Raw genomic sequence first — 27,243 nt, forward strand, 5'->3', positions numbered from 1 at the left:
CCCTGGCACACCTGGCCCTTGCACAGCTGCCCATCCCTGGCACATCCAGCCCTTGCACACCCAGCCCTTCCCTTCCCGCCCGTGTCACCCCCCCCCCATTGCACACCCCTCCCCGTCCCGTCCCGCCCCGCTCCCTCCTCCCCTCCGCGCCGCTCCCCCCCCGCCTCCCGCCGCCGCCGTTTCCCGCCTCCCGGGGGCGTGTCCCCGCCTCCCGCCCCGCCCCTCCGCCGCAGCCCCGCCCCGCCCCTCCGGCCCCGCCCCGGCCCCGCCCCGCCGCCGGCCGGGCGCTCGCCGCCGGCCGCGCTATAAGAAGCGGAGCGGGCGGCGGGGCCGCAGCGGGCGCGGCGGGGGAACGAGATGAGCAGCGCCGGCGCCGCTGCAAGATGCTGGATGGACACGTCCTGCTGGGATGGCTCTCCTCCTGCGCGCTCCTAGGGCTGCTCGCCTGCGCCCCGCGGCCCTCCGCCGCCTACTTCGGGTAGGTGCCCAGCGCGGAGGCGCCAGCACCCCCCCTCCTCCTTTTTTTTTTTTTTTAACTTTTATTTATTTTCTTTTTGCACTTTATCCCTCCCGCCCGAGGTGGGGATGCTGCTGTGCGCCTGCCGGCAGCCTCCTTCTCTCGCTGGGTGCGGGCATCCCCGCTGCCGGCGCTGACAGCCGCCCCGGGCAAGGGGTACGGGGAGGGACGGCCCCGGGTCTCTCCCCCGTCCCTGCGCTCGGAGCCGGGCGACCCTTCATCCCCTCGCCGTGCTGCCCGGCACGGCCGGGCTCGCCGGGAGCTGCAGGTTGCTGCCTGCCGGGGGCTGCAGTGCTTTTCCCGGGGGCCGCAGGCAGAAACTCTGCGGGCGAGGGAGCCCCTTGTCCTGCCCTTCCCCGACGGGGTAGGTGGCAGTGCCTGGGTAGCTCGGCTCCAGGTGCTGTAACCCCTGCCATCATGGGACAGCCCCCAAAAAACTCTATTTCCCCCCAGTTTAAGCTCATGCTTCAGCACCAGGTGCTGGCAAGCGGGTCCCGGCATCACCCCGGCAGCGTTGTTGCTTTTTTTTTTTTTCTAGGGAGGGTGCATGCTGCACCACCAGCCCGGGACGCTGCAAAGCTTATTGCCGACAGAGGTGCGGGTCCCCCCCGCCCGCGGCTTGAGCCGCGGAGCCACCGCATCCCGCTGCGCTCACCTGCGCGCGGGGCGGGGCGGCGGCCGGCAGGGGGCGCTACCGGTCCGGTCCGCGCCGCGCAGGTGGATCCCGCTCCCGCCCCGAGCCCCCTGTCCCCCCTTATCCCCCTTCATCCCCCTTCCTTGGGCCGGGAAGGAGCCAAATAATCCCCCCTCACCCCCTCTTTAAAGCCCTCCCGCAACCGCAGCCGCGTAGCGAGGCTTCATCCCGCAGCGACGGATCCGCTGGCTTTCCCTCTGCGCAGCCCCCTCTTCGCTTTTTGGGGTGTCAACGGAGCTGCCCCTTGTCTTTCTTTTTAAAAAACTTGTCCCAAAATGGGGTCGGTTTGCGAAGGGGAGTGGGATGCGAGCACCTGAGTAACAGCTTTCGGTGTAAGTTTACTCCAGAGTGATGGTTCTTGCTTCTTTTTGGGATGTTGTGTTGTGACCGCTGGTAGGAGCCACTGGACCGGCCCTGGAGAATGTTTTAGCAGATTTGAGGTTTTCCCCCCGCCTCTTTCCAGTAAAACAAATCCTGGTGTTGAGGCTTGTCCATTGCTTGTGGTCTGGCAAAGTTTGCCAAACAGTGCTACTTACATCTTCTGTTTCCAACTCGAGAACCATTTAACTTCCTGCTGCTGGGGCTGTTTTTGTGAGGGAACAGCCTGCCCTGTGTGTGTAGGGCTTTAGGAAAAGCCATCTTCTCCCCCAGCAGCACACAGAGGGCCGTACCGAGCCCATTAGCTCGCGTGTCTGCCGAAGACCACCGGCACCGTGCAGTTGTAGTGTGCCTCGGGGACTGACAGGGCTCGTAAGGAGTCTGGCTGTAACTCTTCCGTTAATCCACGCGGTGCTGGTATCTGCTGTTGTGCAGCAGGTAACTCATTCCAGTCGCTCGCTTCTGGGATTTCTCTTTTGGCCTTGTGCGGCTGGTGTAGATTTTAACTCTAGCGTGAACATGTTGAGCTGAGGAAAGTGTGCTGCTGGGTCTGTCCTGGCTGCTTTGGGTTATTCTCTCTGTCTCAGTACGGCTGCTGTTTCTGATTTGAGACTCCCTCTCTGGGAGTAAGGAAGGGAGAGGAGATGCTGCCAGATGTGCACCCAGCCAGATGTGCGCTCCGGAGCTGTTGCGGTGTGCAGTGAAGTTTGCTTATGCAAAGCATCCCGCTCTCTGGCTAGAGCCCCAGCAAAGGAGCAGCATCTGCTGCTAATCTCCTCTTTGCTCTTCCAAGAGGCCTCAAGCAGAGATTGCACTTGCTGAGCTGCTGGGGATACGGGGGAATAGTCAGTGCCGAGGTCCAGGGTCCCTGCTAATCCCCAGCGATATGTGATCTAATAAGTGTGTGTGGAAGAGCTGAGCCCTCCTTGCTGCGGACTTCCGTATATTGATACGGAAAGAAATCTTACCTGGTAAAAGCTGTGTGTTTCTGCAGAGCTCTTGGTGCCTCTGCAAGTGCCCTGTGAAGGCTGGTATTAGCCCTTCTTGCTATGCCTAGAAAGGTAGCCACATGCATGAAGGAACTGGTTGAGGTGAGGAAGCACATCTGTATTCTAGTATAAATCTTCCCTAAAAACCTGGATGCATCACTCTTTGCTCAGGGGCTGAGCTGAAATGAAGTGAGCTCAGGTAACACAACACCCGTTCTAGGCAGGGGAAGGGACACTCCTTCCCAGTCCACGGCATCATCAAAGCCACTGTGACACCTTTTGGTGCTGACATCCCCGCCGGAGGAGGTGGTGGGACGCAGAGCGCGGCAGGTGGCTGTGTTAAACAGATGTCACGCTGTAGCTGCAGCTTAGCTGCTCCGTTCTGCAGCCTGGTGGGGGATAGGGACAGCTGTGGGTGATCCCTTCCACCCCATCCCCAATGTCTTATTTCAGGGAAAGAATTCAGTGTCTCCAAATGTGTGGCCTGGCGGGGAATTAGTGCATGGGGACAGAAATCGGGCACGGTTACATGATAACAAGATTGTGTCAGCATGTAGTTATGTCTGTGCCTGCCCGCAGGGGCAGCTAGTGAGTGGGAGGGGATGCTGGGGTGGGAAGGCCAGGGCTGGAGGCCGCTGCTTCTCTGTATGTCTGGCTCTGGTGTCTTAGAGGGCTGCACAAGCAGCCAAAAATGATAAATGCCCTCTGGAAGTGGAGCTTGGTGTATGTGAGATAAAGCGTTGGTGCAGATGGGGCCCTTGTTGCTGTCTTGCTCCATCCCCAAGCTGCCTGGTTAGGACATGTGCTGAAGGTAACAGGTCCCTGTCTGGGGTGCAGCGAGGGACAGGCTTGTCCCTTGCCTAGGGTTACGCTGGCAGCCTCAGGGCTGCTCCCTGGAGTGTTGCTGACCTCCCTGGTGCAGGAGAGAAGGTGTTGGCTTGACCTGGAGCCAGTACACAGCAAAGGCAGGACCTGAAGGATGCTGGTGTGCAGCTGTGAGCAGAGCTGAGTCCCTGTAGGCACCTGCTCAGGAGGGGTCTGTTAGCCCTAATTACTGGAAAGCAGCTGGAAGAGGCTGGCTTCAGGGATGTGGTGATGCTACAGCTCCTAAGCCTTGTCTGATATGAGACTTCTTGATGCTAGAGGGAAGAAGCATGCCTGCAAAACTGAGCAGGACCTGATGGCTTGTGGTAGGCTTAGAGTTGCCCATCAGGATACCTGATGATGAAGGGTGCGTTTTGGGGTAGGAGCATGTATGGGAGACTTATTGGCCGAGTCTCTACCAAAGGGGGAAGCATTGCCTTGAGATAAGTGTCAGCTGAGACCAGCTTGTTGAGGTGCCCTGGCTGTTCTAAAAGGGAGCCTGCTTTTATGTTCAGCCGTCTCCTCTGCAGCTGGGCTGTCTGAAAACTAATTTAATGCACCGTATTACAACTGGCTGATGGGGGTAGCTTGGAGCAGCCCCAGACTGCCGGGATCCCTGAGAAAGCATTGCATTTCAGATTCCTCCCCTCTCCGCTGTTCTTGTGCCTTTACAAGCTTTGGGTGTGGGTACCTCCCTTCCCTCCCCTTCCCCTCTCAAATGTGGCTAGGGGGTGGTGAAAATGCTATAGCGGCATCTGGGGATTGTGTTGGGTCTTGTACTACTGGGTTTTGGAAGTGGCAGATGACAAGATTAGCCATGCTGGGGTGACAGGCGGGCTGATTGACTTCAGCCCTGCTGCGCTCTGGTGCTAGCGGATGGCAAACTGGCCTGTAGGAGCTTGCTGCTTTCCTGAGCTGCCTGGTCTGTGGCTCTGAGGTTGCAACCTGCCCAGGCCATAAATCAACCCGCCTCTATTTCATTCTGGGTGTTCTGGTTTATAGTCTGACTCAGTTTTGATGCACCCCCCTCCTTTTTTCTTGCTGGAAGAAGTGTTGGTTTCTGTAGCTTGGAGTTTGCTCTGCTTTCCCCCAGCAGGAGCTGAGCAGCTCTGCCCCCTCTGCAAACACTTGTCAGGACAGTAGTAATGTTACAAGTGGCTCATGCTTACATAGTGTTTATATTGACAGATTGCAATGTTCTTCATAAATGTAACTGATCTGTACACTGCACGCAGGCAACAGGAACCCTTAAATGCTTGCGTGGGGGAGAGGGAGGGAGGGGAAGCATAGCTTGCCCTAATTTACCAACACATCGCCGGCGAGAGCAGGTTCCTTACTGCATGGTGGGGTTTTTTGGTGTGGGAAGTGCAATATATTTTTATTCCCATTGACAGGTGTAGAATAGGTACCCCGGTATGCTTTAGGTGCTGCTGGGGTAGAAATAATACATGCCCTGCAATTCAGGGTGTGATTCTGCTAAAATTACTTAGAAAAGATTTGAGTACTGGACTTGAAGGGGTATTCAGGGGTTGTGACCACCTGGGGGGGTGGGCTCTTAAGGGGGCTGAGAGTTAGCATGAGTTTCTGAACTCTGTCGCTGCGAGCGTGTGGCATCAGCTTGAATGTCATCTCCAAGAAAATCAAGCCCACTGGTGCTGGCAGGCTTTGCTGCCTGTTTTTTCCAGCCTGTGGGATATGCTAGGTGCTAACATGGCTGTTGCCTATCAAGAATTTCCGTACCTGTCACTTGATGGTAGTGTGGGGCCACACGCTCACGTTTGCAGCTTCGGCCGAAGGCGTGTGAACTTCTCGGGAAGCTGTTGTGTAGCCAGGCCACAGCATGTTGGCTTTCCAGACGCGCCGGTTGTCTCTGGCATGTGTGAGATGGAGCAGCTGGTTCTCAGCACAACCCAAAAAAACAAAACCTGGACTCGGGTGGTGAGGGAGGAATGCGGCACGCAGGCAAACACAGCTGGAGCGTAAGGAGGCAGCTCCTGGGGCTGGGAGGGTGGCTTTGCCATCCCACCCTGTGGCGTTCTGCTTTTTCTAGGTGGTGATGCTGGTTTTAAGGTGTTGGATTTCTGGTTTTCCTTGCAATAGGAAGGGTGTGCCTGGCTGTTTTTTTCCTGCTCCTTTTAAGCTGGGTGAATTGTCATGTAGAGACTGATATGTCTGGGTCCAGACTGGCTTCTCCCCCGCAGTTGGCCCCTCTGGGTCAATTAAAAGCAGTATTTAACCTCTGTTCCTTTATGAAGGGGGATCTCCATGCCCAGAAGGAGCATTTGCTTTGTAGATGCTTGAAGGCAGCACTGGAAATGAAGTGCCATAAGGGTAGTGACAAACCCAGGAGCACTTGGAAAAATAACTGTGCACGCAGCTAAGGTCCAGCAGACCTGCATCTTCAGTCCTGGGGACCCAGATCTGTCCCAAATTATGTTGGGAGGTATCTGAAGGCTTCCTCCATCTGCAGTGTGCTCAGAAGATGGACCAAACTTTATTCAGACATGGATTAGTATGTCTTAGACTCATGGACTGGATTGACCATGGTGCTTGAGACTTGGGAACCACTACCTCATGCCTCAGTTTCCCTTACTTTGAAAGGCATTGGGGCCATCTTTCTCTGAACTCAACTTGTTAAAGGACACAGGGGCTGCATACAATGCTCACCAAATACTTCATGTTTTATTGGCAGGGGTCACCAGTGCTACAGATGACTCCCTGCAGGGAGAAGATGGCTTGTTAGGTGAATATTAAGTGATCCTTGGCAAAGCAGGAGGAGGCCAGTGACTTTCTTTAGTGTGACTGGTGATGCAGAACTAGAGACTGGGAATACATAGGACTCTGGTCTCCTGGTGAAAGGCCTGGTCAATGATTAACTTGCTTTCTGGAAGCTGCTAACAATAATAAAAGGGAGTCCAGCCCCACAACCCCAACACAAAAAGCCCATGAGTGTTTAATAATTAAAGGCCTTGTGCTTTATCGCAGGGTAATGAGAATTGCCTTAAGGCTTATTCAGTGGTTGGTAATTGAATTAGGTTGTGGGTTTGGGAAGGGGGAGGGTTAAGTGGAAGGTCTGGAAGACTGCATGGAGAAGCTGATGTGATGCTCCTTAGTTTGAATCTTTCTGACCAGACTGGGTTTTGTCAGTCTTTGCTGCTTTCTTGATTTTTCTGTCTGCTTAATCCACTGTGCTTGCAGACTTGGTGTGATTGCCTCCCAGAGGAGATGTTCCTGTCCCAGGGATGCTCTGTTCCATTCCCTTCATTTAGGGAGATGCTGACAGTGTTTTTATTCCTGTTTTTTCCTTGGTGAAATGTTGATATTAAAGGCTCCTTGAGATTTTTTTGGTGGAAAAGCCAAGCCAGAAGACACTGCTGAACTAAGCTATCTGTATTCTTGGAGGAGTCTCTGGGAGGTTCCAGAGGAGGTACTGAACCAGTGAGCATCACCAGTACTTCCACTGCATGAGGCAGTTTCTGATGTAGAGCTGACCAGAGCTGCACAGGGGTGGTGGGACCTAGAAAGCTCAGCTCATAAGAGCTGAAGGCCAAAGTTGCCTGTCCTGTCTCCCTCTTATGTCTCTGTGCATAGCTGCTCTCTAAGAAGAGACACTTAGGTTGGACAGGGATTTTGAAGCTTTTTTGGAGACCACTGAGGAGATGCTACATTGGAATATCCCCATGGGGGAGACTGTCTTGAACATGGTCTCCTAGGTCAGGCTACCAGAGGTGGAAGGACTTCAGCTACCAGAGGTGGAAGGACTTCAGCTACCAGAGGTTCATATTGATCCTCTGCTCCAGTTACATGGAGCAATGTGGCAACTTCAGGGCTTGGGTTCTCTGATTGCTTGAGTTCTGTAGAGTACGAATGGGACAGCTCTTATCCTAATGTTTGCTGTCTGAGGCATTTGAGAGGAGAGGGCTCAATGCATTACAACTGTCTTGATCTGCTGTGTGTAAAGGCTCCCTCTGCCTAACTGTGCAGCTACAGCTACCTCCTGGAGGAAGCACTCTTGGGTGGGATAGCACTTGCTTAGTTCATACTAAAAGCCTATGGTAGACACAAACTTCTTTACCCCAAGTTCCCTGACTGTCCAGGTAGCAACCTGCCAGCTTCCTAGTGGGTGTGTGTCGAAGCAATCCAAGAAGTCTCATGTACCTGGCTTTCCAGACTGCAAACATGCTGAGCCTCTGGCTTCTGTCCATAATGAAGCAGCCTTTCTCTCTGCAGCCAAAAAAACTCTCCAGTGGCTTGTAGCATGTTAATGCAATTGGTTTCTCAATCTGAGCAGCCAGCAAGCAGAGGGCCTGTTGCTTGTGCTGTTAAAGGCTGATGGGAGGCTACCGCTCCTCCCGCAGAATGCGGCTGCAGGGAGACTGGTGCTGCAGGTCCTGAGCAGCATGTGGCAGGACAGGTATGATATGTTTTCCTGACCTACTGAACCCAGAGCTGGGGAGCTAGCTCAGGCCAAGTTGAGTAGGAGCTAGAAATTATGATGCTGGGTGGAAAGGGTTAACCCTTCAGAAGCTGTTTTTTTGACATCGTGTTGCAAGTTTTTCTTCTGTTTTTAATGGTGCTTTTTAAGGTTCCTTCAGATCATGGCTGTAAGTGCTAATGAGTCTTATCTCTTGAGATACTGTCATAAAATACACTTATGAAGTTTATCAGCCCAGTAAGCTTTACATTTTATTGTAATGCATGTTTGCACTGTGCTAAGTGGAACAGGGAGTATTTTGACTACATGGATAAACATAGCAGTTATGGGATTTGCTCTAGCTGATTGGAAAAAAAGACAGAAGAGATTTTTCTCTTTGCTGTTGCAGAGAACTTTGAAATGGATCAAGCAGCTCCTGCGTGTGCTATGTGGTCTTCCAGTCTGCTTGTGACCTTAAATCATTCTTCTCTAAGGTGTGGGGAGTATTTTGTTAATTCAGTTGCTGAAGGATTTCTTTTGGGGAAAGGGGAAATGATAGGTTAAAAAAACTTGAACTCTTCCTTTGGAAAGAACACAGAGCAAAACAGCTCTTCTATACATCCACTGTAGAACATGCAAACTCAACAGTATCTGACATTAATGCTGAGTCTGTGCTGGCTGGGAAGGTAGCATGGAGTGTGCAGTTCATGTTGATGGGATGTCATGCTGTATGGGAGCTGGCATGAATTTTATGAGCATTTTCATTTGGCCTAGCTCATTAAAATAGCATTAATTGGATAGCCAGATGCTTATGCAGTTTGGGGGAAAACTAGCTTGCTCCGACTTCTGCATTTGCTGTGCACTGGACGGACAAGTTTCACAATTGTAGCAAAAGTTTCCTTTCTTGGAAAAACTGTTCTGAGTCTTCCAGAGGCTGAAGCAGCACAATTGGCCATTTACTGTGCATAGCAGCAGGTAGCTTTTTGTGCTGTGGAGCAACATGTGATTTCCCCTAGATGTGAATGAAGTACTGAGGTGCCCATAGGACTATCTGAGCTTTGCTTAAAAACCTGTCAAATGGCCCTGTCTGGTGAAGGAAGTCCTGGGAGGAATGGGCAGAAGTTTAGCCAGAACCTTGGTCTGCTGTTGAACTTCTCTGAAGTCAAATTGTAGAGCAGCCTCCCAAAGCAAGTAGGGTCAGGCAACTGTTGCTTTCAAGACCAAGTCCTTTTGGAAGAGGTCAGCTGATGAGCAGAAGCATTAGCTTCCATCTGTTCTTGGTCTACTTAATTTTTTCTCCATTGTTAGAGTCCAGCAAAATTAAGTTTCCTTTGAGATAAGCAAGGCTGTGTCTTGAGTCTGACCCCTGGGTGATGCCTTCATGTGTAACATACAGGTAGGTGAGACAGGCTGCCAAGATGAATTACTTTGATGCGCAGAGCTCACGGCTTGACACTGGGTTTCCTGCTTCTGTATCTTAAGCACCTCTTAAGTTTTTTCCCAAAAGGAGCTGGTCATGATTCTGCTCCAAAAGCATCAGCACTGCCAGGTGAGCATCTACTGAGGTAGGCTCACCCATGTCTTTAAGAATACCTGTCCTAACTTCCAGTCAGCAAGTTATTACCCTTTAAATTCCACCTCCACAAAGTGCCTTGTGTTCCCTGCTGTCATCAATCAGCTGTATGTGACAGCTTCCCCAGCCCTGCATGTGGGAGTGTGCTGTGTGTTGCTACAGCGTGTGCGGGAGCGTGCCAGTGCTAGCTGACCCCTCCGCAGGCTTGGCTGGAGGGGCCGTTGGTGGGGGGCTGCAGGATCACCAAGTGCTTGTGTTAGAGGAGTGCCCATCTGCTGAGCTCTGGCATGCACAGCCTGGCAGGCTGCTCTTGTGACTTGTTTGCTGTGATCTTTGTAGACTTCCTCGCCTGATTGCTTAAAAGAAACTGCACAGAGGCATTGCTATGCCCTAGTCCTCATGATTTGCCTATAGCTAATTCCCAGTGTAGATCTTGCTGTGTGAACCCCTGCTGAGTTGGGTGCATTGGCTGGCTTTCACTATTATGGTGAACTCAGACCTTTAGATATCCTCGTTGTAATGTCTTCTCTGTGGGTTGATTATTCTTTTTAAAGACTGGTGATCTCATGCTTGGTATTGCAACAAAACAAAGCCAGGCAGCCCTGGGGGGCATAACTGCACTTCTGTTAGAGATTGCAACTGAAGATTGCAGGTAAAGCTGGTTTTGCATGTTGAAGAGGACCTCTTGTGGGGCTTTCCAGCTCTGTCTTCAAGGATTACTGTTAGTAAGCACCTTGCTCTCTGAAGTTGCCAAGGTGAGGTGTTCAATCTTCTGGATGTTGAGGTCGTGCTGCTTGGCTATGCCTGAAGCTGAGCTTATAGGGGCTTCGTTTTACTGTGATGACCAATACAATGCCTCACTTTGAATCAGTGCTATAATCTCTGGTGGCTGGCTGCTGGTAAGGTGTGTTTTGGTGGGGATCTACCCTCCTTGGCCTTAACACCGAAGTCACTTGCTCTGCCTGCAGGAAGGGTAGGTGTCTTACCCGCAGGAGGTCTGCCAGATCCTTTCCTAGATGGCTTGCTTCCCCCAAATCTTGCTTTGACTTTCAATGTCTCCTGATTCCCATGGAAAAAGTCAGCCTTGTCTCCTGTGGGTGCAGAGCCTTTTCTAAGGCAGTGCCTTTCAGCACTGGGGAGTGGGGGTGAGGGCACATCAGACAAAGCATTGCAAAATACTCAGGCAAGCAAAGGAAATATGTTTTCACCTGAATTTAGCCTAGGAAGGCCACTGTGTATTTTGGTGTTTCTCAGCTTCTTTACATCCTACTGCTCTCTAGCCTCAAGCACAAGCATCCCAACCCACCCAGGTCCGAGGAGGCCTGGATACCTCCTTTGGTAGTCTCAAAGGATACTTCCAGTGTCCTGCCCCCCTCAGATATGGGAGCATCTGTACCCCAGTGAGCTGGGTCATGTCACAGCACTACATGCCCCTGCCTCTTGCTGTGGCACTGCTTGTAGACCTGAGCTTCTCCATTGTATGGAGCCAACTTTGGCTTTGCTCAGGTGAGTCATGATGTGAATGAATGGGCTATGACATGTGCTATGACATCAGTGTCTGGGAGCCATGTTCAGCTCAGGGTGGGGTTTTCACCTGGAAGCTGGGGTGGGACTGGGTGCCTGGGAAACAGCTGAGTGTGGTTGCACTTAGGATGAGGATCCAACCTGGGCAAATCCTTTTGGGCTGGCTCCATTGCTCTTGGTTACAGGGATCTCCCCCAGAGCAATCAATGACTTCAGTGGAGCTTGCCCAGCTCAGTGACACAGAGTTCAGCTTACTGCTCTGCTGCAAGCCCTGCTGAGCTACAGCTCTCCAGGGCTGCCCATCTCCCCTGACAAGGAACCCTATCCTGGAGCCCAAACCCCTCTGGGGACAGTTCACCAGAACTGATACTTCATTTAAGAGAACTGACTTGTTTTGCTTGATCTTGACAAAATTCTTTTCTAGCCCTAATCCTCTTCCAGTGTAAGGTGAGATCTTGAAATACCTGGCAAACTTATAGCATAGCTCTCTTTCTGCATCTCTGGGCCTCTCTGTAATCAAAGGTGAGGGGGGTAGGGATGTTTTCAGCCCTTGCCAAAGATAAATCTCCTGCTGGGAGCTAGCAGGGAGCTATTTCCCAGTCTGTGGTTAGCAAGCTGATCTGACAGGCCAGAGGTGAAACAGCCACTTGAGCTGAATTAGTCTAACCAAAGATCCAACACTTCCTTTGGCTCATTAGCACGGCCGTGTTGCATCCCTGGTGACTATTTCTATCTTCTGGCTTGTCCCATGTTGACTCTGGAAATCCAGAGGCTTAACATGAGTTTGAAGAGAGGACTGAAGCTGAAGAGCTGCTCTTGGGAGAGTGTGAACTGGACTAAAGGCTTTGAGCAGCCCCTGTGGTCAGTGTTACGGCTATTCTTTGTTTTGCCTGATTGAAGCCATAATCTCCATGCTGGTTTTTGTAGCTGATGAAAATGTGTTTCTAGGCAGACACCTGTCTCTGCCAAGTGCAGGGCAGATGCTGGACCAAAAAGATAACATTTGGAGGGGAGTAGGACCAGGCGCAATCCTACATTTTTTCTCCTGAGGTTGCGGAGGGATCAACAGCCATGCAGAAACAAATCTCATTTGATGTAGTGGAGATGCCTTAAATCTAACTACAGTTTGTCTCTGGGGAGCTTGTGGTCCCAGTCTTCCCCAGTGCATGGACTGGGTTCCCTGTGGGCTGTCCCAGACACTGCCTTGCAGGAGGTACCAGGGTAAAAGAAGGGCATCCTCCCTCAGCACGGCATCCCTTGAGACACTTGCTTGGGCTGCTGCAAGGCCCGTGGAAAATCTGAGAGCTGGAGCTGGCACTGGGAGGGGGGAGGTGAGCTTGAAGGCTTGGCCTTTTCTGACTCATTGGAGTTTGGGACTGCACCAGGCTCGATGACCCTGTTACGTGGTGACTCTGGCCGTATTTTTACCATGTCCCCTAGCAGCTGGCTGGGGTTGGATGCTATCCCTTGCAGCCTGTGCTGTAGGCAGGAGGGCAGCTCATGGTGTGGAGGTGGGTGGTGACCCCATCTGCTCCCAGAGGCTGACTGCTTCAGTACTGAGTGTGGTATGAGGCTGGGGAGCTGCTCTCGGGGATGCTGTGCTTCAGTTGCTGTTGGACAGATCAGAGGCAGGGGCAGTTGGGTAGCCTTGTTCAAACAGATGCTCTTGCCTGCTTGCGTGGGGCTGTTTACCTGTTACCAGAGCTCTTTGGAGCACTCCTTTCAATTTCTTTCAATTGAAGTGACTCCAGAGCTGGTGTCTGATCTGTCTGGATGTGTTCAGAGGCTGGGGTAAGTTTTACCTCGTTGCTACATAAGAGGTGAAGGAAGCAGAGAGATTGCCAGGCATCTGCATGGCCTTGGGCACATCCATTAACCTCAGGGTACTTCAGCTTGTAAAACAGGGCTATTTTCAGGGGGAGCAGGCTGTGAGCTGAGTCAGGGACTTGGTGCACATCCCTTGACTCTTCTCAGGACCCCCGAGGGCTGTTAATTATAGACCAGGTCTGAAAGTGTCTTCTATAGGTGCCTGATGAAGCAGAGCCCTCTGGGATTGGAGTTACTGCTCCTGTTGCAAAAAAGGGGGTTCAAAGACAAATGTATGGGGGAATCTACTGATGGCTTAGTGAGCTCTGAAATGCTAATAAGCAGGAAACCCTTAGCTTCAGCCTGTGAGGTCTGGATTCAAAACAAGCTGTGTAGCTGAGCCTTCATTTTAGGGGTGCAGAGTTGCACCCAATGTCCTTTTCCAGAGCTTTGCTGGGAGATGCACGGCTGGATTTTCAGTGCAGCTGCTGCCCTTGCATAAAGCCCTAGCCACGCATTGCTCTTGCTACTGTCAGCTGCCTGAGCGCCTCTGTTTATGTATCTAAAACTTGAAGGCTGGAGAAGGAAGAAATCTGACCAGTGCAATGGAAACCTTCAATTCCCTGCGGTCCCAGGAGGAGAAGAGTAGCTTCAGGCTGGAGCTAGGAATGAACTTCGTTTGTACGCTGCCTCGCCTCTCCAGGAGGATCAGCCAGGAAAAATATCAACAGTTCCATTAAAAAGTCTGCTGGTTTGCTAAAGTAGTGGAATAAACATACCTGTAGGCATAACGGCCTGAACCGCACAGGAAACATTAACTAGAATGAACACACGCAGACTTGCTCCCTCTCCCCCTGTATATCTACCAGATAAAAAACACTGCGCGTCCATGGTAATGTGTAAATCAAACAGCAGCTGGGGGGATTATTCTTAGCTGGGGAAGAACTGGCTTGGATCAAACAGAGGGGCTCGGTGCTTTCCTAGAAAGGCAAAACCTGTGCTGAGCCTGCTCTGTGCTGCTGCCTGGTCTGGTGGGGACCTGCAGTGGAAACTGGGGCAGGATGGGGTTTGGGGGGGTTGTTAGCCCTCTCTTTGATTTTCGTTGCCCCTCCTTAGCTTCCCTTTCCCTATTTCTGTGGGAAGTGTGTGGGGCTGAACTGTTTTTGCTCTAACCAGTTGAGTCCAGTTGAAAAGCTAGTGTGGAAACCAGTGGGAAGTGGGTAGCACCCTGGGAGCTGGCAGAAGAGTGGGGTGGATGTGAGAATTAAATGGGGAAACCAACCACCCCCAGCCATTAGTGTATGGTGGAGGTGGTCCCTTCAGTCCTCCACTGAGCCCAAAATACATCTCCTGGCATCTCTGGGACAGGGGGAGTGGAGACCTGCAAACTTGTATTACACATTTCAGTGAGGGGATGTGAGCTTCAAGCATGGCTTGAATGAGAGATGCTGCCAGCACTTTTTGGACCAGTAACCTGGTCCCTGAGCTGCCCATAAAAACAGCTTCCCCCTTGGCCGTACCCAGCATATATGGTATGTACAGAAAATACATGTGGAAAATGCCTTCAGTTGCAACCAGATGGCACCTGTCAAGCACAAGTAGACATTTCTATTAGTGTTCTTATTTGAGTGTCTTGGACCACTCCCAGCCTCCGGATAGCAAAATAGCCCTGCTGTAGCTGTCCTCCCAGAGCAGCCCCAGTGGCAGATTGATGTGATTATTGCATGCTAGGGACAGTCCCTGTGCTCCCAGGCCTCATCTGCACAGCCACTTAGCACAACTAATCTGAACTGACTTTTAAAGTGGATTAGTTCAATTACTCTTAACTAGCCCCGGTGGAAACACTCTCCTTGGGGATTAAAGATCCTTAATTCACTTTAACATACTTGATTTCAATGCAAATCAGGCTAAACTGAATTAAGGGTACTTTAGAGCCTTGTGTGGAGGCACTCCTTCAAAATTGATGTGGTTTAACCACCCCACTTTGCATTCCTGTGCTGAATTCATTCCAGTTAGCATTGCTGAAGTGTCCCCTTACAGATGACTAATATAGGCAGCCTCTCAGATATAAAGCTACAAACACATTACCTAGGCTAATGTGTGAACCAGCTCCTGTGAAGAGCTCCTGCATCTGCTGATTCAGTGCTTAAAATTACCCAGCCAGGGTGTTTTAGAGGTGTTTGCTCTCTTGTTTTTTCACTCTTTTTTTTTCCTTTTCCACTTCTTGCTTTTTTAATTCTTCAGACCAAGCTCTTTGCTTTTTCACTTAAAAATGCAGGGCAGTGAGTCACACCAGCTTTTCTCTGCTGTCCTTAACTCACTGGATAAAATGGGAGCACTTCACCAGTGCACTCGCCCTCTTAGCTCAGTAATTTAACTCTCCAGTTGAAGATGAGCTGTGGTTGTGAAAGAGATTGGCCACTGTTTCCCTGAAGCTGGAGTGAAAACACAGTCATTACATCTGTGATGCTCTGGGCAAGTGGGCAGGATAATTCATGCTTTGGAGAGAGGTGGGCAGGCCAGGGGTTTTCTGCTGTGTTTTAAGTGTCAGATGATGTGTTTTTTGAAGAAGGGAATCCTGCCAGCACCAAGCGTGGGGAAGATCCATGAGCGGGGGGGGACGGGGGAAATTATCGCAACATATTTCTTTTTTCCTTCATATTGACCCTAAACATTTTGGTTCTGCTTTCCGAAGGGGTGAGGAGGTAGTACTGACCCCTTTGCAGATGAGGCTCTCCATCCCCTTGCCTGTATCCCTGCAGGCCATAACTGTTTCAATACCATCCTGACCCCTTGGGCTTTACCTGAGACCCCTCTTTTGCTGCTCTGGGCTTAAATTTAATCCCTGCTGAGTGGCTGCCAGCAGACTGGGGAGGGGATGGCTATTTGGCAGTTTTGCCATCTTTCGCAGGAGTGGTGGCCGAGGAAAGGAAGGGTTAAACCCGATGACCGAAATAAGTGTCGACGTTGCTCTTGGTACTGCTTCTTCAGCCTGCCGGAGTGAAGGTTTATTTTGCTAATAGCCCTCTAACTTCACTCCTTGCGTCTCCCCCTGCTTATGATATTTCAGCTCCTCTTAGTTTAGCATCACTGAAGAAATGGGTGAGCAGTTTGGGTGGTCACAGGAGCAGCTGGCAGCTATATGAGTGGGTTTTTTTTTGAGGGGGGAGCAAACTTAGTTTCTTTAGCTTGGGTTTTTCATGGCTCACATGAAAAGTCCCCTGTGCCCTGCAGGCTGTGGAGAAGGGAACAGGCATTGCACACAAACGGGGCAGGGATGCCGCTGCCCTGCTGTGCAGGGGTTGTGAGACCGCTCTGTGCTTTGATGCTGCAGCTCTGAAATCCCTCAAAGGACCCACTGTGCTGCTATGCAAAGCCTGCATCTCGCTTACGGCCATGGAGATGGTGGAGGAGAGGCATGCCCAAAGCTGCCAGCGGTCCCTTTCTCGCCAGGTGTTTGGAGATGTTCAGAATCTATTGGGTTTTATTTCAGGGAGCAGAAGTGGAAGGACATAGCAGCCCACCACGGCTGGATTATAAAATGGATCTGGAAAGGCCCCTATTTGGAAGTGTCTGAACAATGGCTGGCAGACACTTTCCCACACCAGCCTTTCAAATGCTCCATGAAAGATGCTCTGCTGTGAGCCAGGCCACTTTCATCACTTTGCTTCCTAGTAATAAAGGTTTTCCTCTAACAGGTGATGGAAATTTCTCTAGCTGAACCATTAGCCCTTTTCATCTGATTTTCTTACCACTAAGGAACTCCTCCTTCCCTCTCTGTAGCAGCTTGTGCATGGCTGAAGAACATCACTGTGTTGTTCTTCAGCCCCTGGCCTTCTTCAGGCTTGGTTATGAGGTGGGCATAAACAATGACAACATGGATGTTTGCTGACATAGTTATGCATTGAATCTGGTTTCTCTGGTGAAGTTTCCTGGAGCAGTAAGGTAAATCAGTGACCAGGTCCTGGGAGGGTTTTTTCTCTTGCTCAAAGAATACCCTTGAAAAGGAATACTCAGAGTATTCTCTACCAGTATGGGGAAAAAAAACAGTCCTAGGAGTTTATTGTATCCTTAGGTTTTTAATTATCTGAGCCAAGACCTCTGTCTCTCTAGGTTTTGGTGGCAAGCCCTAATGAGTTTAGCACTATGAGGTGTTGGTGTTTTGGTCCTTTAAGACATAAAGCCATTAACCTCATCTTTAGCATCTCTTAAGATTTTCTGGGAGCTATTGCTCTAAGCAGTCCTGAAAAGAATGAGTACTGAGCACACATCGCTTCTTGTATAAGCAGCAAACTTGTAACTTCACTCCTGAGAAAACACCGAGATGTTACAGAAAGGAGATGTTTCACGTAGGTGCAAATTTTTACTTGGGGATGATGCTGTCTTTCAATCTCATGACCTATGAAGAGGTGCATTAATACATCCTGCCAAACTGTGACATCTGCAAAACCTCCTCCTCTTCTGGGGACGCCTGGACAAGCCTGGGGGACCTTTCCAGGATAGCTCCTTGAAGGCCTCTCTGTTGAGGCCATGCTTGTATGAAGTAGGCTTTTCAGTAGAAGACAACAAATAGGGTTGCAGGTGCTGGGAGAAAAGGTACCCCAACAGAAAAAAGAGGTCAGCTCCCCTGAGGAATTGCCATCCCCCTGTGTAGCAAGTTGGAGGTGAGGACCTGCTTTAGCTAATTATTCTCCTGCCTCTATCTTGGGGGTGTGACCCTTACTCAAAGCTTGTGGCCAAAAGACATCAGACTTCAGTGGCTGAAGGCAGCTGGCATTTGATTGAGTTTGTAACTGTCATCTAAAGGAGGGAGGCTAACAAGCTGCCTTTGTGAAGTGGGAATTGCTCACATCAAAGACCAACCCAGAGTGTGGCTTTCCAAGCCTTGGGGCTTCCCAGGGTGGGGTGGTGGCAGGGAGCTCCAGGGCTACTCTTGTAAGTAGTCAGGAGTGCTGGAAATGTAAATGCAAGACCTGCAAGCTGCATTTTGGGCCCAAATGAAACGTTTCTGCTTGAGATGTGACTTCTTCCATTGTGCATTGCTATGACCATTGGGCAGAATGGTAAAGGACCTGCTGGAGTGGCCCTTCAAATGGGCTTTCGGTAGGTGGAAGAAATCTGGCAACATCTGAACTGAATTCTCCTTCCTATGAGCTTGCAGTCTAAGAGATGCTGGCGGGTCGCATTCATGGGGTCTGTGGGGTTTCCTTGCTTTGTTTTCAGGCTGCATAAATTGACCCCTTTCTACTCCTACAACTTGTCCATAGGGTTGGAAAGTATCTGCTGTAGACGATGCCTGACTTCCATCTACAAAAATGAGCTAAGCAGTGTCAAAATTGGAGTAATGGATCAAGTTAGATATTGGTGTAAGGGTTTTATGGCTTTTTGTGGTTTCAGGTTGGTTAGTACAAACCTCTGAAGCTGAATTGCTGCTGTAATCAAGTGATGACTAGGAGAAGGGCTGGGTGGAGGAGCTGAACAGAACTAAATCTGGAGTAGTATCTAGGCTGCCACCAAGTCCTGCCTCTGTGGCTATGAGGACTGGTTTACAGGATACCCAAAGGATAGATTTCTTTGCAGACTAAGCTCTTGTCCAGTTAGATGATGAGGCCAACAGCTTCTCCAATACTTATAAATGTACCTTTAACAGAGCAATGGTGTTCTCAAAATCACTGAAAACTCTCTTAAAATCAATAAAAATCTCTGTTGTGGGATTTTTATACGTCCTGCTCAATGGGTTCAGACTGGAACTATTTCTTGATCTCTTGCTGCCCTGTTTTCAGCAGCCTCTGGACACCCTGTGGACCATTGCATTTAGATGCCTGTATAATTTGGTAAGGATTTGTCCTTTTTAATGGCTTCTTTCCCAGTCCACTTTCTAAAGCTGCTCTAATTCCATATTGCCCTAATTGTGATATGCAAATTTAAAAAGGAAAATCACAGCCAGTGTATTTTAAGATTCTTATGGGCAAGCAGCCCCATGCTTAACGTGATAAATTTGGACAGCTTTTCTCACTAAGGAAAATAAAAAGCCTTCCAAATGAAGAAAATTATGTAAGCAAATCCAGTGAGTGTGCTCTAAAATTAAACCAGCCTCACAAGCTCTGGGGCCTTCAGTGTGAAACCAATGAAGACTATTTTGGGGAGACTGTAAAGACTTGCCGGGGGGGTGTCCAGTGGTGTCCTGAAATTATCTCACTCCATTGATCAACTCACCCATTTGATGTGACCAAACGTGTAGGAACATAAAACTGTCAGGGATTCTCCTTGCCCAGGACCAATTCCCCAACATCCTAAATGAGCCACAATAGATGTTTAGCCCAGAAACTTCACAATCACTGGACAACTTGTCCCCTACATACAACTCCTGCCATGCAGCATCCTACTCAAAGGCATGCCTCTGTAGCACAGTTATAGCTTGGTGTGGCTTTGATGTGGTGGAGCAGAGTGTTGTATCATCATCTGTGACCAAAGATGTCTGGTGTGAGCTTCCGAAGCCTGGAGTTTGCAGGCTGTGTTACATGTACTCTGCAAATGATAGTTATTCTAGGTGGCAAACTGAGTTACAAAGGCTTTTACTTGTCGTCTTGCCATAAACCCCTGTCTTCCTTGCTCCATGTGCGCTATGAGGATCCCTCTTGTCTTACTGCTGTGTCTTCATCCTCCCTTCTGTTTTGTTACCTAAACTATTCTCCACTTTGCAGTCAAATAAAGCGTGTTTTTCTGTGGTACGTGGCCAAAGCTGCTTTGGAGACCTCTGTTCCCATGCTGTGAGCTTATCCTTCAGAGATCCGAGTGTCTCCATGAGGTTTCCCCATGGGGACTCCGGTGCCAAACTCCCTACCAGTTTGGGATGGGAGAAGGGAAGACCCTTCTCTCTGCATGCTGTCGTTAGCGCAGTATCTCTAGCCACAGCAGGATTTAATTGACCTCCTTCTTAACATTTGTGCTGAGACAGCTTTGGGCTGTTGGTAGGTTGGGGTGATCTTATGGGGTTCATGGTACTTCTCCTGGCTGAAGCCAGATATAAACACCTGGAAAGTCGTAGAAGGGAGCACCTCTCACATTATGCTTTTAGTTCTCCTTATGGCCAATAGATCTGTCAACTCAGCCGCACAAGGTATTTCCATCTGGGGAAAAATCTCCCCTAATTTTGTTTTACTCTTTTATTTGCAGACTGACGACAGGTTTCTAGCAAACATACAAAGCATTTGTTAGCGTTGCTATCCTTTCCCTCTGCCTGAGTCGTTCGTTCTTTCTTGGCCCTTGGTCCTCCTGAGCTCTTGCAGCCAGGAGACACTGAAATCACAAATGTGCAAAATACAAGATGGATAAACATCTTAATCTCATGGATACTTCAATCTAAATGTTTTCTGAGGCCCTCCTTTGAGAAGGATTAGCCGGTAACAGTGTCTGAAAGGTCGTAGCCTTGCTTTGACTTGCTCTGCTGCTCAAGATGCTAAACGTGTGTGAAAGCTTCAGCAAAAGGCCTGAGATGCCATCACTGTTCTCTAAGGCTCCAGGGAGCATCTGCGTATCCTCTTGGGCTTTGGATATTCATCTTGGAGCTCTGCCTGCCTGTATTAGCCATTGTGATAGCGTTGCCTAGAGCGCCCAAATGTGACATGTATCAACTGGCATTTTGGCTGCACTAAGTGCAAGATTTTTCCAGTGTAGGTTTATATCTGTTTTTTTTTTTCTCTCAAGTGTGTGCATATTACTGTTATGATTTATTTTCAGGCTGTAACTTGGGTTTTATCACTTGAAATACTTTGGAAACTTGGAGGGCTTTTTTAATTAGTTGCAAGCCCTCTTTAACTTGGAGGAAAATTCCAGTGTGAAGAATGCTTTTGATTCATAAAGAAATTAAGTTACAGAGCTCCGGTAGAAAGGTTTCCTCTCATCTTTGCATTATTTGGGCCTAACTTTCCTCCTTGAAGCTGCCATTTGCTTTGATAAAGTTGATGTTGCTTCTTGACAGCTCCAGAATAGATCAGGATTTGTTATTGAAATGTCAAGACTATCAACATGGATATCCTTCACCAGAAAGCTGGGTTGGAAATCATGAGCATGGGAAACCAGTCTTGAGTACTTAAACTCTTTGACAAAAGGTGGAAGAAATGAATTGGTATAAGCTTATACAAATAGTGGTTTTGATGATAAGTAATAGCAATAGTTGTGTGCTAGGATGAGTTATTCTTGCTCCCTTCTGTCCTGGGACAGGTCAGCCTGTAACAACAAAAAAAGTGAATGGCTCCTGGTTGTTCCTTTGCTATAAAATAAAATGTCTTTCCTTCATTTTATTTTCAGTATTGCTTATTGCTCCAGCTGCATATGCAAGTTATATGTTGTTGGGGCACTTTCAACCACCGCTATTTTGGGGCTGGAGGGGGGTAAACTAGAGGGATTCCTTTCCTCACCACCAAGAAAACAAATGTCACTCGGGATTGTGGTGGAGAGAAAGCTGGCAAAGCAAGTGAGATCCTGCCACTCTTGTTCCTGTGGTTTAGCTTGCAGAATTGCAAGTGTAACCCATGCTTGCAGGGTTTCAAGGAAGTGAGGTGTGAGACTTGTGGGTTAGTGTCCCTTGGGGATGCAGGTCAGGGGATGCTGGATGCCTCCGTAACCTCAGGGAGGGCTGAAAGAGCCAGGGAGGTCGGTGGAAGGCTTGGCAGAAGGCACATGCTCTTGCAGGGTTGAGAGACCAAGGCTGGGGGTGGGACAGTTTTCTTGACACGGGGCCAACTGGAAAATCTCAAGCGCAGACGAAGAAAGGGGAAGGGGAATGTGATACTGTCTACCAGGGAAGGACGTAAAATCGAAGAGAAGGATGTAGCCAAGTTTTGTCGCAGTGCTATAGGGTTTCAGCTCCTGCTTCAGCAACGCTATTTTGCAGTGATTTGCTTAAAGTGCTGGGAATTCTAGTTCAGGTTTGTAGAAGAGGCCAAAGAGATCTCCTCTTGGCTTATGTATCTGATTAAACTTAAACCTTCCTTGAATGTCCGAAGTATTTCCCTTTGAATTGCATTTATACCCCTCCTTTCAAATATGCTTTGCCACAGGATTCAAGGGAAAACATAACTCCTGCTAAATGGGAGTGCAAGCGGGGTACAGTTGGTGGTTCAGTCAGCTTTTAACTTCTTTAACCCTGACTTTTGTCTTCTGCATGTTATTTAGCATTGAGTGGACAGCTCTGGTCCTGCTTCTCATGTATGGTGAGAAAATCTGGCTATTCATAGGCAAGTTGTTTCTTTTCTTGGAAACATAGGCATCTCTTGCTCCAGTATCACTGCTTATAGTTTTTGATATTTCACTGTATAGCTGAGCACCTTTCTGACACGTGGAAATTAAGTTAGGTCTTTCTGATTTTTCTTTTTTAGCTTATTGGCTCTAATTCTGATAGGTTCCATGTAGTTGTGCCCTGTATCATCCTGGGAATGACTCAGTCTCCAGACCCACTGAAAGAGGTGGGAAGTGGGAATTGTAAAGCAAGCCCACATGCATTTTGAAGACAGATGGAAACTTCATTTCAGGCTGGAGCTGCTCTGGTTATGAGTAGCTCTAATGAGCATCTGTTGATGGAGTAGTCCAGGGAGGGGGTTCTCAGTGTTCTTTATCACTGCTCATGTTAGGATATGAAGGACTAAACTGAAAAGGAAGATACAGGTTGTTCATGAAGATGTACAGCAAAGCTTACAGAATGTCCAATGTGTTTTTTAATTTTTCTTTTCCTGTTTGTAGTATTTCCATGTCAGACAAATTCCACCTGCACAAAAGCATTGTCAGAAATAGATTTATTATCTGATTGCTTATATATGCCACAGGATTTCCCAGCTGTATATACCCCCCCAGGTATAGGCTGGAGTCCCTGGAATTTGCTTGGCCCTTGTAGTGCTGCACGCAGTTTCTGGCAAATGCATGTGAAAACAGCATAACTACTGAAGTGCACCTGCAAGTGAATCCAGAAGCAGTGTGATTTAATGCCACACCTAAACCATCTGGAGATACCTTTTAATACACAATTACTGCTAACGTAAAGCTTCACAGTTTAATTTGGGACACTTCAGAGGTGAGCTGCATGAGTAACCTAAATCATCTCCTCTGTGCATGCACACTGCAATGGAATTTTTTTTCATGATTGCATGCAAGTTTTGTTCTGTAAAATCCTTGCCTCATTCAGTGAATGGGCAATTACTAAATATTTCTTGTCTCTCATTAACCACATGGCCCCAAGGCTCCTTTAGAACATGTTATCCAGGTTCTGTACTCAATGGAAAACACATTTGGTTCCTCATGGGTGTTTTTAAGGTACCGTCTGAGACAGCTCAAAGAGAAAGCTACCAAGAGTCCACTTATCTACCGCATCCCTTCTGATGCTGAAAGTCACCTTTCTTTTTATTACTTCTGAATACTCAGAATTATTATAGGTTATCCCATGTTTAGTTGTCATCACTAGGGAAACCTGAAGACACAATACCTGGAAAATGAGGCATGCTAATAACTTGTGAACAACTGTAAAAGCTGTTTGACTGAATTTGCCTTCTGTCGTGGCCCTGCTAGAACGGATTTTAATTCTCCAACATGATACTCATAAGATCATAGTTTGCTCTTCCATGGTCCTCTGCCTCCTTTCCATCTAGCTGTCCTGAGGGAATGAAGACAAGATGGGAATTTGGAAAAGAATACCTATGTCATGCAGTGCTCCTTTGCAGAATGTGGTCGTGTAACCTTTTTAGATAGAATTGATTTCCTAATGCATACACATAATTGTGCTGATGTTTCCTGACCCTTGAGTGGCTGAATAGCAAGTCATTTGTATATAACAATTCTGTTCTTCTCACTTCTGCTTCTAGTTCTCAAAGGAGTTCATAAGGAATAATTTAGATACAAAACTCTCAAATCTCTGTCTGTTTCACCTATGGACTCTAAAGCATTCTGAATTCTAGAGGAGTTCAGGGATATAAATCATAATTATTTCAAATGAGATGTCAGCTAAATGCCTTTGTGAATCTGGGAAAAACTGATCATCCAGCCCTGGACTGGGAGATGGATCGTGTATTTTCAGACCACACAAACAATTTGTTCTGTAAGACAGAGTATCAACCTGGGTCATTCTTCTAGAGCTGAGTGCAGAAAGTGCACTGGTTGGCTTTTGTTCTTCCCTGTTGCTTTTTCCCAAATGTGGAGATTAATGGGACATCTCTCAGTTGGAACTTCTGACCTTGCTATAGTTTCTCACAGTCAGCTGAAACCTTATGCCATTCATCCAGCTGTAACTTGATAATGTTTCTAAAGGAAAAGATTCAAATTTTGCACTGTAGATTTGTTGAGGAGGGTGGACCCAGTGACACTTCTGGGGTCTAAGGAGTGAAACTATTAAGACAAAGGGAAATGGGAAGTATTTTCCTTTTTCTTCAAGTTCTTTGGGGCTGTATGCTGCATTAGATACATGGACACCATCTTCCCCTTCAGTCCTTGGAAATGACCATTATATGACATTGAAATGGCATACTCAATGTTACACCATGGCATTTTTATATATCTCTTAATGCTATTCAGTAGTTGGAGATAACCCATCGTGTAGTATGTACCCACAGAGCTCATAGCTTACCTCCAAGGCATTTTTGGGTAACCAATAATTTAAGGACTGTCTTTGTGCTCTGCTTGTTTTGCTGGCTGTTGGTGGGTGGTTTAGAAAATGGGAACTTGCACAAATTGGTTGATGGTGTCTTGGATGATGTTTGCATTCTGGGATGACTCTAAGCTTGTGGATCCTCTTCTCATGACACAGTTTTTCCTTAGGATGGTTTCTACCATGTTTTCTTGCACTTTTTACTTAGAATTGAAAATGTTTCTCCCTTTAGATGTCTGCAGGCACTGGGAAAGAGTGGTGTAGGGATTGGCATAGGAATAACTAGGAGCTCTGCGTTTGTTGTGACTTCCTTGTCAAGCAACTTGAAAATCAAATGGTTTCCTCACATGGTTTGCTACTTCTGAGGTCATATTTTACAGGCAGTGGTTGTTAACTCGAGGCCTGCTCTGAGCTACTTGGAATCGAGGTGAAACAGTCCCAGCTTCATAAAGCGTATGTCTCATGGAGCTGGGGAACCATCCTCTGCTAAATGAATATGGATACAACTGTGGCATCCCACAATGCTGCATCTTTATGTCCAGTCCTAAAGTGAGGCTCTATCCCCGCCAAAGTAACTTGAAATCTGTCAAAATGTTGTGAAGAACAGCTTTCACATTTGGTAAGGATTGGGCTGGCGAGGTGCAGTGTGACATAATATGCCTTTGCCCTCTGTAATCTTTTACCCCTTCCAACATTCAGGCACACAAGAGCTGATTCAATTCTTAATCTTGGTGTAACGAAACCACCTCGTGGTTTCTGTATTTCGGTTGATCTAAATTGGGATGGCAGGAGTTCTTGAATCCAACAGCTTTAGGCTATTTTAGGTGGTGAAAATCTGCCATTGGCACTATGGAAGGCATTTATAAGTAACAAGCTAATTATGTAAAATACACACTGTCCACTTGTTAAGATCTTCTTAAAGTTTCATAATCTAATCAGAATTTGCTATGTATAACACTTGGCTTGTTGTCCTCCCCCCTGCCTTTTTAATGCAACTTAGCAGGATGGATGGATGATCAATACAGGAAGGAAATGCTTTCCTTAATACTGGTTGGTTGGTTGTGCCCCACATGCCTTTTTAATACAATGCATAAAGGATTTTTTTTAATTACTGAGCACAAATGCATTGCTTTGAAAATGGATGATATGCAGTCCCATCTGCTAAGCAGCACTGGGAGTAAAGCTTTGGGTCTCCCTAGGCTGTAGTACTTTGGTTAATGTGACTCTTTGTTGGTATAAATGCTACATAGTATCATAAAAAAGATGTAAATGCTGAAGTCGCCAAGTATTCTGAGGGTGTTCACCTGAAGTGTTGGCAAAGGTAGGCCTCGCTGAGGTCCTTGCTGATACTCTAGTCCAGTCACCTTCAAAAGGTGAGTGAAGGTTCTGCCAGTAGCACAGGTCTGTTAAAGACATCGTGGCTATCAATATCAATTTATTTATCACCTGTAATTAATTACTGTTACAGCATCTATTTCCCTTCCACAAAACTATGCATGGATTCAATCCTTTGAGGAAGGGTTGCACCATTCCTATAATGGTGTGGGACCTGGGCCTTTCTTGATGGTGGTGAATGGACATCGGGACACTGATGGCAGATGTTCACATTGTTCTTTCCCCTCTTCCTCTTGCTGGGATAAATTGTGGTGTGAAGGAGTGGTGTTTTGGGGTGCTGGGGGAGATCAAGGGAAAGAGAGCAATGTTCAGTGGATGGCAGTGAAGGAAGGACCATGCAGTGCCCTTGCATCTGGAGCAGAAGACAGTAAGGTTTGTGCTGTTGGTTGGTTTCATGGGAACCTGTTCTAGGATTCATCAGTGAGAACGTCATTGCCTGCGCTGGTGACTTATCCTTATCTGATGAGTTTGAAACCTTAGCCAGAGCTAGTTTGCGTAGCCGGAGATCTGACCATTGAAATTTCATTTGAGGCTTGTAAAACCTCAGGACTGCAAAGCTCCTTCAGAAAGACATTCATGAGGCACCTTTTGTCATGCGATGACCTTTATGCAAGAGCCTTTGAGTATCCGTCTGAGTTTTGTAAGGAACCAGCCTTGATGTTCACAGTTCATTCTCTTGGGGCTCAGAATGAGGATAAACTGGTACCATCCCATCACCATAATCGGTCTCTCATGCATCCTGCTCTCTCTAGTGCCCAGAAAGTTTGTTTTTTCACCTGTTTAGTTTTTAAACCTGCCACGAGGATAATATGACATTAGAGTGGAAAAGCTATCGCTGTTGTGCAGGGGAGGAATTGCAGAGCCGTAAACTGCTCCCAAAATAGATCAGATGATGTGTCAAACCGGCCAGCCATCTAAATACTCCACAAGCTGACCTCCATGCGATATAAAATAGGGTCTGGGTAAAATGTTTCGAGGGGAGGGGGAGGTGAAAGCCCCTTTCTGCCTGAATCTGCACGCTTGTTTCTAGAATTTGTCATTTGTCCAGAAGTTGACTGGGAGTCGGTCTCTGCTTCCAACTGGGACCTCCAGGTCCTGAATATAAAAGCTAGGGCTGGGGAAGGAGGAGGAAGCTGATTCTCCAGTTGTTTTTCTGTCCCAATGAACTCGAGGAGCTCTTTGCATTCACTGTGCTTCCCTCAAGGGTTCAATTTCAACCCCTTCAGCTTCTGAGATTTGTGTCGTCTGGAGAGTAACCTTTATTTTCTCTTTAGCTGCTGTGCTGCTGGAGTGTGTGTGTGCATAGAGATATCTCCAGGCAGCGAGTGAAGCTGCTGCGTTGGCTACAAGGAGTTTCTTCCCTGGCTGCCAATCTCTGTGGTCTGGGCAAGGGCAGCTATGTAACTGCAGCATCTGCCGAGAACAGACCGGGCAGTGTTCGGGAGGGACAGCACGAT

At 48.3% G+C, this 27,243-nt stretch overlaps 1 protein-coding gene across 2 annotated transcripts in view; it reads left to right on the forward strand.

The window, feature by feature from the left end:
* Window positions 1-356: 356 nt before the first annotated feature.
* The window catches only part of WNT9A (Wnt family member 9A), a 57,289-nt gene continuing 30,402 nt past the window's right edge, over window positions 357-27,243 (forward strand). For both annotated transcript variants that reach the window (XM_087766292.1, XM_087766373.1), the window contains exon 1: window positions 357-478. In XM_087766292.1, coding sequence (XP_087622418.1) covers window positions 384-478 — 95 coding nt within the window. In that variant the 5' untranslated portion in view covers window positions 357-383. The remainder of the gene's footprint in view (window positions 479-27,243) is intronic.

The sequence above is a fragment of the Nipponia nippon genome, unplaced genomic scaffold (genome assembly GCF_047370975.1).
Source record: "Nipponia nippon isolate SJK-2023a ecotype South Korea unplaced genomic scaffold, ASM4737097v1 scaffold_1, whole genome shotgun sequence".
Taxonomy (NCBI): Eukaryota; Metazoa; Chordata; class Aves; order Pelecaniformes; family Threskiornithidae; genus Nipponia; species Nipponia nippon.